The 14,695-nt window shown below is 38.1% G+C and overlaps 1 protein-coding gene across 1 annotated transcript in view; it reads right to left on the bottom strand.

Moving 5' to 3' along the window:
• The window catches only part of cabp7b (calcium binding protein 7b), a 28,427-nt gene that overhangs the window by 3,091 nt on the left and 10,641 nt on the right, over nt 1-14,695 (bottom strand). The window contains exons 2-4 of the mRNA XM_036134457.1: nt 847-990; nt 648-760; nt 56-203 (exon numbers count right to left, since the gene is read on the bottom strand). Of these exons, the coding sequence (XP_035990350.1) occupies nt 56-203; nt 648-760; nt 847-990 (405 nt within the window). The remainder of the gene's footprint in view (nt 1-55; nt 204-647; nt 761-846; nt 991-14,695) is intronic.

Below are 14,695 nucleotides of genomic sequence, written 5' to 3'. Positions count from 1 at the left end.
AGCTTCAACATGTCAGAGAGCATAAGAAAAAAAAGAGAAAACCGCTGAAACATACTATCAATATCCACGTGAGACTCTGGGCTGTTCAGGTGGTTTTCCTCAGTCATGATGATGTTCTCAATATCTTTCATGGTGAGATGGTCACGGAACGTGTCGTACAGCAGTCTTTTCAGCTCATCCACTGTCAGTTTTTGCATGTCACACTGGGAACACAGAAAACACCAAGAGTGGTCTAATTAGGACGTGAAACCTCAGCTCCAGTCTCCCTGATAGGCAACTTTGATCAGAAAACACAGACCTGGAAGACGGTCCAAAACACAAAGGAACTCAGTCCTGTCTTAGCTCTGTCTTAAATTCTTTGTGTTTTTTCCATCTTCCAGAGACAGCTGATGAAGGTTTGCTTTGAAGATCAAATGTGCTGCATGCTTAAAAGTGAATTTTATGAAGTAAAAATTGTAATTATTTTCAATTAAATTTGGTTTCAAAATGACTTTTGATCATAGAACAAAATAAGAGAATGAGAACTCTGCAGAAACAAAATGTGCTTTAATAAGTTGAAGTTTTGCCATTTGAAAACAGCAGCCTACTCTAGCTGAGTGCGCTAGTGAATTATTATTATCTAAATGACTTATGACGACTGAGTCTACCTTCCAAAACACGGAGTCAAAGTCTGCTCCGTGAAATTTATCGGGCATTCCAGCAGCAGAGAGCTTAGGACCAAGCAATGTGACAAATTCCTCAAAGCCGACCTGGCCGTCACCTGATGAAACAGACAGAAATGCAAACATGTCACAGCGGCGCTCGTGAGTCGGACAGAATGCAGCAGTAAGAGAGTGAGAGACGCACCGTCCATGTCAAGTCTTTGGATGATAACCTCCAGCTCCACCTCATTCGGCATGTAGCCCAGCGAGCGCATGGCCATTCCCAACTCCTGCTTTGAGATAAAGCCATTCCCGTCTCTGTCAAATACCTTGAAAGCCTCCCGAATCTCTGTGGAAAAGAAAGGTGGCATGGAACAAGCATGTTCACATAGTGTTATCAGTACATACTGTTTTTTTTGCTTGTTCAGTCAGACATGATGGGCAAAACAAAGAACAAACAGTTTATATGAGAAATTTATAGTAGCTTATGCAGCATTTGCAGGGAATGTGAGGCAGTTCATTTTGGTCACTATCTCCCTTACAGAGATAGGTAAGAAACAGAGATGTTGTATTGTTAAACAGAAATTGTTTGGAGACTTTATTCTGCGCTCCAGTCCAGACTAAACACTTTTTTTAAACCAATTTGTTATGACTGACACTGCTACTGTTCTAACTTTTTTTTCTTGTTCTGTCCTCTTCTATAAAAGTGCTACTGGTGACAGAACATATCTTATTTATTCTTCAATTTCATTATTTCTGATAACAAATCAAAATACACTATTTCTGTTTTAGGTCAGTTAGGATTAGCAATGTTATTTATATTAGGTAAATACCAGATTTTTTAACTTTTCAATTTCCCACAAATTTAGAGTTTACAGAACGGCTGTAGATTTGTAGGCCATCTGACTCACAAAATTTTCTTTTAGCTCTGCACATGTCAGAGATTTGTGATGGATGCTGTAAGACGCTGATTGTATTGTCCTTCGGCCATTTTGTAACTAACTTAGCGACGTGATTAGGGTCATTGTTAATTTGGAAGAGCAGTTTGTGCATAAGTTTTAACGTTGTGAATAATGTCTTGAGAGCATGTTTATTTCTTGTGATGCACCCTATCTTGTGAAGTGTCCATTTCCTCCTACAGCAAAACACGACAATGCCACCAACATACTGCACAATTGGGATGATGTTCATCAGACTGCAGTGAATGTCCCAATAAATTAAGGTCTTTGCTCCTGTGTGAATTTACAAATTGCAATCTGTTTTTTCATGTTGCTTTTGGAAGAAGTGGCTTCTTCCTCACTGAGTGGCTTTTCAGGCCACGTCGATCAAGGATTAATTTCACAGTGGGAAATGACACTCTCTCACCAGGTTAAGCCATAATCATAATACTGTCTTTTGCTTTTGTTCTTGGGTTGATTTGCACTTTTCACACCAATATATGCTCATCTCTTACACCAATACCCTTCATACTTGCAATTGCTTGAAAAGGTGAACGTGCTACCTTTAGGCATTTGGTAATTGTCCCAGAGGATGAAACGGACTTGTGAAGGTCTACGATTCTTATGTCGATATCTCAGCCGATTTATTTGATGACATCAGATGGCTAAAAACAACTTGTAGCTTTAGGTCCCAGTTAAATGGGGACCTAAAGCTACAAGCCAGTTTCGTGGGATTTTCAGTAAAATCACTCAAACTCACTTTAGATTCAGTTTGTCATCTATATAACAACATATCACTGTCAGCTTTTCTCTGTTAGTTTGCTATTTCATGTATTTTTTATATCTTACCATTCTGTTTCTATACACACCTGCATCTGGTGACATCACATAAGGCACAATGAGTTTTTTTCCCCCCACAGTTTGTCTATTTTTACTTTTCTTGCTGTTTTTCCTCTTCTTTCAAAGAACCCTTCATTTTGCTTCTCTTTCCCTCCTACTACAGCAACAGAAACAGTCACAGTTTGTGAAAATATAGCTTCTTCACATGTCTTGCTTAAGCAAAGCTAAAGATTGTGCTCAAAATCTCCAACCTAAATAAGCAAATATGTCACAGGGCAACTTGAGTCTCATCTTTTGTTGATACAGTGTGGTTGACACAGCACAGCCTGATCTCTCTATTCTCAGCAGCAAGTAGGGACGCTTACTCAACACACACCAACACATGATTGACTGCATAATCATCAAAGCATTAGAACAACTGCTGTGGGTGCAACGGAAATAAAGATATAGTTTTTAAGAGGTTCTCTTATGCCATGTTTCTATTGCTACCCTGAGGAACTGCCCATATGCCCCCTATAAGAAATATTGTTTTTGAGGAAAGTCCTCTTTCAAAAGTGTTTACTTTTATTTTGTATATGAAAATATACAAAACAATTTTGTGAAAATAACTGTCAAGCTGAAAGACTCATAAAGAGCCCAATCTGTCATTACCGGACAGCCTCTACCATCATCATCATTCTTGGACACAACAGACTGCATGCAGTCTCACTGTGAAGTAAAATGATGTAACTATTTAAGTTGATACAAGCAGAATATACAGCATTTACTCTTTTTTTTTTTAAATATCCCTCCAAACCAATCAAAATCAAACTCGTTCAGCTACATAAATTTAAACCCCTCCCAACTCAAATGCAGCTTAAAGCTATAGTTATTAATCATGTTCAGAAACACTTTTTGATATACTGGGTAAAATGGTCCCTCCATCCTGAAAGTAGTAAATACATTATGTAGTCAGGAAATGGAGGTTAAAAAATAGATCTCTATGAGAGCTGAAGGCCTGTAAAAACTCTAACCAATCCCTGCCCTTCAATTCAAGAGGCATTGAGTTTTCAGAGTTTTGTTGCTGCTTTGTTGCTGTCCCTCAAGTTCAGCTTAACTATTAGTTGTCCCAAATTCCAATCATTCTGACGCAATCACGTAATGCCAGTGTGCGTGCATGTTTCTTTTAATTTTCCGCTTGCTGGCTGCGCGTGCGCACTTCTAGTGTTTATGTATCCAGTTAGCTTAGCGGTTAGCTTCTGTGTTAGCCGTTCAAAGTACACCCTATACTTTGAATAAATGTATGAATTTCTTCCCAGCAAAAACTGCATTTATTCGCTCTCCTCTCTCTGGTCCTCCCACCCAAACTGTTCCTCCAACTCATACCGTCTCCAATCCCCAAAACATCTTTCCTGAGGTTTCATCATAAGAGGTGCAGAGCATCATCAGGAAGATGAAATCCTCCACCTGTCCCCTGGACCCTCTCCCAACATCCCTGGTAAAATCTCATATCACTGCCCTAAATCCCAAGATCACTGCTGTTATAAATAATTTCCTTCAATCTGGTCATGTCCCCCCTGTCTTAAAAAATGCCATTATAACACCATTGCTCAAAAAACCCATTCTTGATCCGGAAGTCCTATCCAACTGCAGGCCCATCTCAAATCTCCCTTTCATATCAAAAGTACTTGAGAAAGCAGTTGCCACTCACCTTCAGGACCACCTCAAACATAATAACCTATTTGAAAAATTCCAGTCAGGTTTCCGCTCTGCCCACAGCACAGAGACAGCCCTAGTCAGAGTCACCAACAACCTCCTCATATCATCAGATGCTGGCTCTTCATCCCTCCTCATCCTTCTTGACCTTTTCTGCTGCATTTGATACTGTCGACCATGGCATTCTCTTAAACCAGCTCCACCTCACTACTGGACTAAATGACACTGCTCTCAGTTGGTTCAGATCATATCTCACAAACCGGACAGAATATATCTCCCTAGGCCACTCTAAATCACATCCACACACAGTTACGTGTGGTGTCCCCCAGGGGTCAGTCCTTGGCCCCATCCTCTTCATTCTTTAACCTTACTCCCCTTGGCCAAATCACCAGCTGCCACAATATTTCATTCCACTGCTATGCTGATGACATACAGCTCTAATGTCACAGCTGACACCCCACCCTTACAGTCATCCCCATCAAAACTCACCACCTGTCTGGAGGAGATAAAGTTATGGATGGAGCAAAACTTTCTTCAACTCAATAGCTCCAAAACCGAAGCCATCCTGGTTGGAACTCCTCATCAAACCAAATCATTATCCATAACCAGCATCACCTTTTCTGGTGCTAACATCCCGCTCTCATCAATAGTTAGTAATCTTGGTGTAAAAATGAACTCCCAACTCACTTTTGAAGCCCGTATAAATCACCTAAGCAAGACCTCTTTCTACCACCATTTCCAAACTCGGTCCCATTCTCTCCCTCCCAGATGCAGAAAAGCTGGTTCATGCCTTTGTCTCCACCAGACTGGACTATTGCAACACACTTCTCATTGGGATCCCTAGAAAAAGTGTGCAGAGGCTTCAGTACATTCAAAACTCAGCAGCTAGGATCCTGATGAGAGTGCGGAAACATTCTTCATTCACTACACTGGCTTCCCATCTCCACCAGGATTTAGTACAAGGTTTCCCTCCTCACACATCAATGCATCCATGGACATAATTACACAAAACAAAAAGCGCTGAAGCAAAACTGTAAATATGTTACTGCGAGGCTTTTTTGTTATTTTACTATAAAAGTTTTTTTTCTGGCATCAAGTAGTATTCCAATACAAATAAGATTTTATGAATCAACCATTTGTGTGATATAAAGTTTTTTTTTTTTTTTTTGCTAATTAACAATGTTAGAGGCTGTTTTATCAACAGTTATACGTTTTACAACTTCTTTCCCTCCGTCACAATGACCTGATTAATACTAGTTCTAATAGTAGGCATTGAGAGGGTTTATTTATTTATAATTCACTGCAAATAAAAAAGAAAAGCCAGAAAGATTTTCATTTGACTCCTGTTACTCCGCATCAAAGTATTCTGTTTGAAGTGGTGGAAAAGAGCTGAGGTGCACATCAAAGGGATCCACTTTAGTGGTTCCTATTGATGCAGAATCTCAAACAAACGAGCCGATTCAAGTAATCATTTAATAAAAGCAGAAAATGAAATCTAAAAGATAAATTATTTCAATTCGACACTAATACTGTTACAGAATAGACCTTGGTACACCCTATATACCAAGGTAGGAGAAGGGAAGCCAGACCTTGCTAATCAAATGCATTGATTAACAGGTCATCAGTAAGTGTACGTATAAACAGCCAGAGGTTAAGCAGTTTGTGGATCGAGAGTATAAAGATGCGTGTCAACACAATTACAAGAAGGTGAATATCAGCAATGACCTTAATGAAGCAATTGTTGCTGTCCATCAATCTGGAAAGGGTCATGGGGTAATTGTGAACCTATTTCAACTGCATCAGTCTCTAGTAAGAAATGCTAATCACAAGAGGAACATTTCCAATCTTTGAAAAGATTAGACTAAAGTTAAGATATCTTCCTATAATTCAAGGAAACATGCTTGGTAAATAATACCATGATAGAGGTAGAGAGCCATTTCGGCTTTTCACTTATTCACGGGTCGCCACAGAAAGTCATTACAACTTGCACACAGACATGGTGCAAGTTCTTATGCTGGGTGCCCTGCCTGAAACAAATGAGATTCAAGCCCAGGTCCCCTGAATAAAGACATGGACAAACCATATCAACCGCATGAGTTGAGCTTCTTTTTCAGAATCAGAGGCAGAATTTGTTTTATTGACCAAGTATTTTTTACACACAAGGAGTTTGGGGTGGTGTTGTTGTGGTGCAGAACACCACAACATATACAGGGAGTTAAAAGTATGAAGTACATTGCATGATGTAAAGTATCAAAGCATCCCAGGACCAAATATAAGGCCAGAGCAGTGAATCTACAACAGATTCTCTGGAAAAGAAAATAATTGAGGTGCAGGAGCAGCCAAGTCAAATTGCTAGCTTGCACTTGATTGAATCTGTGTTACGAGGAACAAAAAACATTGTTGTGTAGGAGAATGGACCAAGAGTCCTCCACAACAACGTCAGAGATTTATAGAATCCTACATAAAATGACAACTTCAAGTTACTCTGGCTAAAGGAGGTGCTATGTATTTCCTTTTATTGTACTAGAAGTTATGACAACTATCTTTTTTCCATGGCTGGATATTAAGTTGGCAATATATGAGCAATGGGCTGATACAGATGAGAAAATTTGATAAGAAGAATAGATCAAACTTAATTCCTAGGTATTCAAATCTACCTCGGTCTAATCTATTAGGAAGGTAGGCTCAGTCATTCCCTGATTCCAACAAGATAATTACGATATGTGTAGACTTTTTGAGCATCGCTTCCAAAACACACATTCATTAAACTGTGGTCAAGCTGAGTGCTTGTAAAAAAATGAAGAGAGCTCATTTGCATGCACATATGTGACTTTGCCGAAATAATTTGCATGCAAGCGCTCAAGTGAACAAACAGAGACCATTTATCTTGTGTGTACATGAATCATTGGATTTTAGCCGAGGTAGATTGTAGATTGCGGTATAGCCTGTACTGGTTTGAATTCATACACTGGAAGAAAACAGTCCCGGGAGAGGAGTAAATTGAGGTGCTTTTGGTCAAGCGACACGGTCTTTACAATACCTCCACATATCAGGCGTAACATATTTGTCTGAATTACAGCCAGGAGCACTGCTTGAGCTTTCTTATCTCCCCGAAGCACCATCCAAGATTCAGTGTCGCGACCTCTGGTGCCAGTGACAAATAATGAATTCATTGAGCCAGCTGGGCTGTAGCCACACTATTGATAGATTTACTTGTGAGGGAGCATATTCAGAAGGAATAACAAATAGGAAATCTTTTTTTTTATTTGAATACAAATAATACCAAATGAATTTTGAATAAAGTCTGATACAGTCACAGCAAAAGGTCATTTAATACTTCATATAACAGGTTAAACTGTAAATGCACCATTGAGAATCCTCAAGTAGACCAAAGCATGGTGGAAATGTCTGTAATAAAACAAGCCAACTACAAATGTATTTTCATACAGCTGTAAATGCCAAGAGATTAAAAAGGAAAAGGAACTACCAGGCATTAGAATAGAGGTTTAATCAGTTAGCTGAAAGCATTCAACACACTCGACTTTGATTGTGTCCTTCATCTGACAATCTACATAACCTTGTGGTGCTACAAGCTTTCAACAGCTCAGTGATCTAAAACCAAGGCCAGGCCACTTCTGCTGTTTGTAATCACCGGATTAAAAAGAAAGCGTCAGCATTTGATCTGAAGCTTCAAGAAATTAATGTCCAAAGAAGGGACGCTCATTTTTAAGTTATTTAAACATTAAATAACTTAGAAACACACACACACACACACACACACACACACACACATATATATATATATATATATATATATATATATATATATATATATATATATATATATACATACATATATATACATACATACACACATATATATATATATATATATATATATATATATATATATATATATATATATATATATATATATATATATATATATATATATATATATATATATATATATATATACTTAAAAAGGATTTTATGGAGAGCAAATTGAACCAAAGTCAAATTCCTTGTATGTATGCACAGGTTTAGCAATTTTAGCAGATTCTGATTTAATTACAAAAATAACAGCGTTAATTGGTATACTCCTTCTGAAACACTTATGTTTCCTCTGAAATTGTATGATAAGAGATGCACTTAGAGTAGAAAGTAAAATATTGTCTGAATTCTTTTTGCTTTTAAAACATATATTAAAAAGATAATGAGATGTTACGGTAATAAACATGTAAAACAAGGACAATAGCTTCTATTTCGTTCAGTTGACCGTTGATGCTGATCATGGTTACAGTGGTGTGATTGCTTCTGAAGAAGTGGGTTTAAGTAACTGTAAAAACCTGTTTTAAATGGCGATATATCAGAGCAGGGGGTTGACAGGGCGTAACAATTGGTATAAATTGAGTGCCCTTAATATTGCACCTAAAACTAAACTTCTTATCCAATAAAGCCAATTAGGGAGTGTTAGTGAGAGGCAGGAACGGGAAGGTCATATGTTTTCCAATTCAGTTGCAAGTAAACAACTTGCAGTCTACTCATGTGTGTTCAGCAAACTAGGGAAAGTTTAGAAACGGTTGCAAACAATTTGTCTGTGACTGTCAATAAAGTAATGTGAAAAACTAGTGCAACCCATGAATGATGTCAAATCCCTTTTAAGCAAGAAAGTCCTTGGTTTGAATCCTGGCATGGGATCTTTCTGCCCGATATTTGCAGGTTCTTCCCATTCATGCATAGGTTTTCTTTAGTTTCTTCTCTTAAAATGCAGTTTAGGTTAATTTGCTACTCTAAATTGACCTGTCATTTGCCCAGTGGCTTGCTAATAATCAGTGAATGAAGAGTATTCAATTAGCAGGAGGTGGTTATTAGTTTTCCTGTTCAGTATTTTGAACAATTTAAAGGGTTACAAATATGTCCTTCTACCCAGTTAGGTCATAGTTAGCTGTTGTGAAATTGGTAAAAAAAAAATGCACCCTGTAAACCCCAGTCAGATTGTTCTTTAGCCTGTCTTTGTAAACTCATTCGGTTTCATACGTGCAAATGTGTGCTAGATGCTGAATTTTAAAACAGAGACTAACTCATTCTTTGTTTGGTCACACATCTTTAATTAGATTAAAAAGAAAGCTGTTTGAACCATAAAGCTTGTTGTATTTTTATTACCAAAAAGGAAACCTGCGTTTAATGGCACTTAAAGCATTAAGAGATGTTAAACAAAAGTATCAACTCAAGCCAAATGCATTAATTTATGGATTATTTTTCATCTCTCAAACTATTGCATGACACTGCAATAACATTTTCTAAAAAGTCCCATTTTATTTGCTTTCTGGATTTTCCTGCTGAATCGTGTTTCTAGTTTTAGTTGTTTTTATTTGGCTGTATCTTTAACTCCAACAGGAGCTGAAAAAAAAAAACCCAGTGAACTTTATGCTTTATATTACTTTCTTTCAACCACAGAAAAAAAAGGGGTTTAAAGGTCCGCTGACCTTTCATGTGAACTTAAACTGATCATGAGCACCAACAGATCTCGCTGACCTTTCTCACCATCCCACACTCTGATCAATGCTGCATTTTGGTGAAGCTGAAAACATCAATCAAGCCCACACTAAAACTTGGTGCCGGGATGGCAACTGCTGTAGACTGGCAGAGCCAAAGTCCTTCTGGCTGATGCTGAAAAGCGACTACAGCCCCATCAGCTAAATTATTGGGGAAATCCCAGGTGTTCAAGCTAGATTCAATAAAATTTTATGTATATAGTGCCAATTCACAACACGTCATCTCAAGGAACTTTACAAAGTCAAATTCAATCAAATCATCCAGAGAGATTGGTCAAAGTTTCCTATCTAAGGAAACCCAGCAGATTGCATCAAGTCTTGACCAGCAGCATTCACTCCTGAAAGAGCGTAGAGCCAAAGTGGACAGTGGTCTGCATTGTCTATGGCTTTGCAGCAATCTCTCATACTGAGCAAGCATGAAGCGACAGTGGAGAGGAAAACTCCCCTTTAACAGGAAGAAAAACCTCCAGCAGAATCAGGCTCATTGTGAACGGCCATCTGCCTCGACCGACTGAGGGTCAGAGAAGAAGATTATGCTAACTTGACAAACAGACATACAGTAATTCACATATTCCATTGGTGTCAAACAGAAACTTCATACTTGTAAAATTTCATAGTAGTAGGTCTGGATAAATATAGGCATTGCCATGTCTCATGGTTGTGCATTGAAGGCAAAAATTTCACTAAACCTTTAAAACTCTAAAGTTTTGCACAGTGCACCAAATTAAATCTGAAATATTTTTTTTCCAGTTCCTAACTAGTAATATAACTCGCTATTGTTTTGTAGGGTTTGGTTGGGTAGGCTTTTTTGTGACACTGCTGGTCTTTCATTAGCAGGTTGACAGGAATAAGGGCAGGAAAAGAACAGGAAGACATGCAGTAAACGGCTCAGGATTGGGTATCAAGCTGTGCTGAGCTATTATTTCTTCCATACTTGATGCACCAACCTACCACTGAGCCAAGCAGCGTCCCACTTGCCTCTCTACTAAATGAAGACACTGACAAATATATTGCTCCCATTAACCCATTAACTTTGTGCAGGGTGCACACATAAAAAGTACTCTTGGAGCAGCATATCTGTATTTTTTAAGATGAGGATAGTTACATTATACCCGCAAACAAAGAGGGTTATGTCACAATATAAATAACTTTACAGTTCGATCTCAATAAATCCTTACACATAGAACAATTTATTTCAAACATTTATTTCTATTTTTGTATCAATCCTAAAATTCCGTATACCAGGAAAAAAAGGAACATTAAAGAAGAGCAGGAAAAAGAAGATTGTTATGGGTCTGGTTATGATCTCTGTTTCATCCCTACTGTTTGGACACTTAACCAAACTTTTCCGTCCACCCAACTTTCCATTAATGTGCTCAGATACCACAGTCTGTAAACAGTCAGCTTCTTTAACAAAGACTCTGTGTGGTCTGGATAGTGTCAATGTCTACTGCAATATCATGTAACATATAAAATGTTTCTGCATTAGCAATTCTTTTGTAAGTGATTGTTCAGTTGTGTCCTTATCATGACTATTTCTCTGTACATTGACTCTTGAAACACCGACTCCAGCTGTAGTCCACTCCTGCGTTTGGGTTCACACGGTTCTTAAGGGTGGGGGTAGCCCTGTTTCTTTTGGGGCTTTTTCTAGCCCACTTTTTCCTTCCACTCAACCTTCTATTAATGTGCTTGGATAGGACACTCTCTGAACAGGACGCGTCTAAGAAATGACCTTTTTGTGATTGACCCTGCTTGTGGAGGATGTCAATGACCGTCTGCTGGACAACTGCCAAGTCTGAAGTCTTCCCCATGACTGTGCATGGCATAAAAAATATTTATTTTTTTCTTTTATTTGTCCAGTGTAATATTCTAGTTTTCTGACAAACTTATTTTTGAGTTTTCATTAGCTGTGAGCCCTTCGCTTTCAAATAAACAGAAATAAATCCAATAAAGCCATCATCTTGTGCTTAATTATCCTCTATAATAAATGTGTTTTCCTTTATGAATTAAATTACTGAATTAAAAATAACTGGTTGATGATATATTTCCCCTGCACTGTACACTGTGAAAATCCATGTGACACAGTCTGCGACTCTTAAACAAACGGCACACGTTATCCTTGTGAGAAGGCCTCCACCAAGCATCGAGTACGCCCCGCTGGGACTGTCCAGTTGGCTTCATAAAACCCTCCTCACCTTCACTAATGATCATGACACTGAGCGATACTGTAATAGACAAGATACAGCAGGAGGTAGATGAAGTCTCTCTGCTCCACAGGAACCGAACTGAAGAGAATAACAACAGGCGGCTCTTGAGTATTAAAAGTTACTCTGTACAAAACGGCAGTGTTTCAAGTCAAATCTTTCAATATCGGATGTTGAATGTCTATTTAATTTGATTATGATATAGATTAATATTTAAATTATCTGCTCGTTTTTTCTAAACTGATCACCAGTTCATAGAAAAGGCAGAATAATTTCCCCCAGTTAATTGCAAACAGGGAAGATCAAACAAGAACCTTTAAGGCAGTCCAAGAAAGAGGCAAGTTCTTTAAAGAGATGAAAGAAATGTAAATTAAAGTTTTTTCCCCCCCCCTCAAACCAAAAGGCATCCTTTCAGATCCAGGGGTGATTTAAGTCCCTCTACAGAAAAATATGTTTTTACCACATGCCATATTTTGTTTCCTCATCAAACATACCCAGCAGTAAATGAGTCAAAGGTTAGTCTTGACGACACATTTTTCTGATTAGAACCGGGACGAAAACACGAGTCTTTGTAAATTGCAGCAACAGCAGAAACAAGTAAATTGACGCAGCGCCGGAGCAAAACGTACATCTATGCAAAACTAACACTATATGTATATAATTAAGACTGTGAAAATATTACAAAAATGATAAATTGTTGCACAGATACATGCCATGTGGAGGTGACAATAATATTTTCAAAGGACAAAAGAAAGAAAGAAAAAAAATCAAATACATAAATAAAACACGGGGAACCGAACAGTAATAGAGGACGATAACAAATCAAATATTTTTTTGTGTCAGATTTTGCCCAGCTCTGAAACACATTGATGGAGAGCTTCTTTCAATACATTACTGAAAGTAGTTTTCACAGCTTTGTAAATGTCAAGATGATTTTCAAGTAAAATGTGTTTTCGCTCCAGGTGAGGATGTTTGAAGGGCCTTGAAATACATCCATCATTTACTTCAGAAGCAGAATTCCTTCTTGGCTTTGAGTAAATCGGCGGCGAAATGAAATTGCTTTAAATGTATGTTTTAGGGATTTAGGTTTCAGCGCTGAGAGGAAGACTGATTTATGTCTGGTAAACAATTTCTGTGTCAATTTGGCTCCATGTTCTTGATCAGTAACCTGGTGAAATACCTAATGACAGTGTTATTACATTCAGTTTATCACATTCAGTTTATTATATTTAGGTTATTACATTCAGTTTATTATAAACCCACCTAAAGTGTTTGTTGTTGAGGACTAGACTTCTCAGAACAAAGTACTTAATTCTAGTTAAAGGTTAAGGCTACAACTCAAAACGATTAATTAAAAAAAAAAAAAATCCAGTGAATGTGTCGAGTACGGAGTCCTAGAGGGGTCATCGCAAAATGTTTTGCATGTTGAGAGAATGTGTGCTCGTTTTACTAAATTGTGCTCTCGTTTAACTATATTGTGCACTCGTTTTACTAAATCGTACGCTCGTTTTACTAAATCGTACGCTCGTTTTACTAAATCGTGTGCACAATTTACTATATTGTGCTCTCGTTTTACTATAGTGTGAGCTCATTTTACAAAATTGAGCTCTCATTTTAAGCATTGTAAAACGAGGGCACAATTTATTAAATGAGTGCACTATTTACTCAAACGAGCGCACGATTTACTAAAACGAGGGCACAATTTATTAAAACGAGAGCACAATTTAGTGAACATGGTTATAGAACATTGTGTGCACGATCTACTTAAACGTGGCCACAATATGTAAAACGTGCACTCAATATTGTCTTGACACATGTAAACATGAGCACGTTATAGTATATTCGAGATCTCGATCTACCAAAACGCACCCACGAATAATTAAAACGTGTGCTCGAATAAATTGTGTGCACATTTTATTAATTCGAGGACTCAATTAAAAGAAACCGTGCTCACGTTTTATTAATTCGAGGGCTCAACTAAAGGAAACGTGCTCACAAATTATCACGACCTGAAAAAAATATCACTTAAAGTGAGCTCTCCCGGGCTCCGTAGTCGAGTCATGCAGAATAAAAGAAAAATTTTTACTGACAAAATTGATATATAGTATATAAATAATAGTTTTATACATTTTGAGTGATCCAAAATATATAAATATTGACTTCTGGTTATTATGCCAAAGTCGATACGAAAGGATTCTGCACCAACCATAGCAGGTTGTAGAAGGAGCTCAGGTGTTGCCAGATCATAGTAGCTTCGTGATGGTGCTGAGAAATGGCTTCTTCTCAGTGTTACATTTCTAAGATTCAAGCGGGCCAAAAAAGAAGCTAAACGAGAGTGAAAATCGATCAAACCTTTGAGCGTTGGTGCCGACTTAAGGACGCAAAGGGGCTCAGTAGCTACACAAGGTTTGTCGCTTTCCTTCTGGACAGGTAGGTTAAATGTTTGCTAATGCTAACCTGGCATGCTAACTGACCTGGCAACCGACTGGCAAACAGCAGCGGGTGAGCGTGAGTGCGCCACCTACTGGATTGGAAGAGTTGGACTTGTAGCCATCTCCTTTAAAGAGTCTAGCAAACTTTAAATGCTTTACATTTGTGATGGTTGTACATAAATACTTTACTCCCGGAGCACCTCCTGGTCTGTAGGTAGTGTCTAACGGCTCTTATGGAAGCTTGGTGACCTGTAAGATGCTTCTTTGCTTCATCTCGCTAACCCTGAGGTTTTGCATATTTTTGCAACCTCCCTCTTTGTCATCCTTTTCACTGTGTGTAGTGCCACTATAAAGATGAGTCCTTCAAGAGCCTGGTGGCTAGTGGCT

The sequence above is a fragment of the Fundulus heteroclitus genome, unplaced genomic scaffold (assembly GCF_011125445.2).
Source record: "Fundulus heteroclitus isolate FHET01 unplaced genomic scaffold, MU-UCD_Fhet_4.1 scaffold_82, whole genome shotgun sequence".
NCBI classification, from domain to species: domain Eukaryota; kingdom Metazoa; phylum Chordata; class Actinopteri; order Cyprinodontiformes; family Fundulidae; genus Fundulus; species Fundulus heteroclitus.
This window is presented reverse-complemented; position numbering and strand designations above follow the sequence as displayed.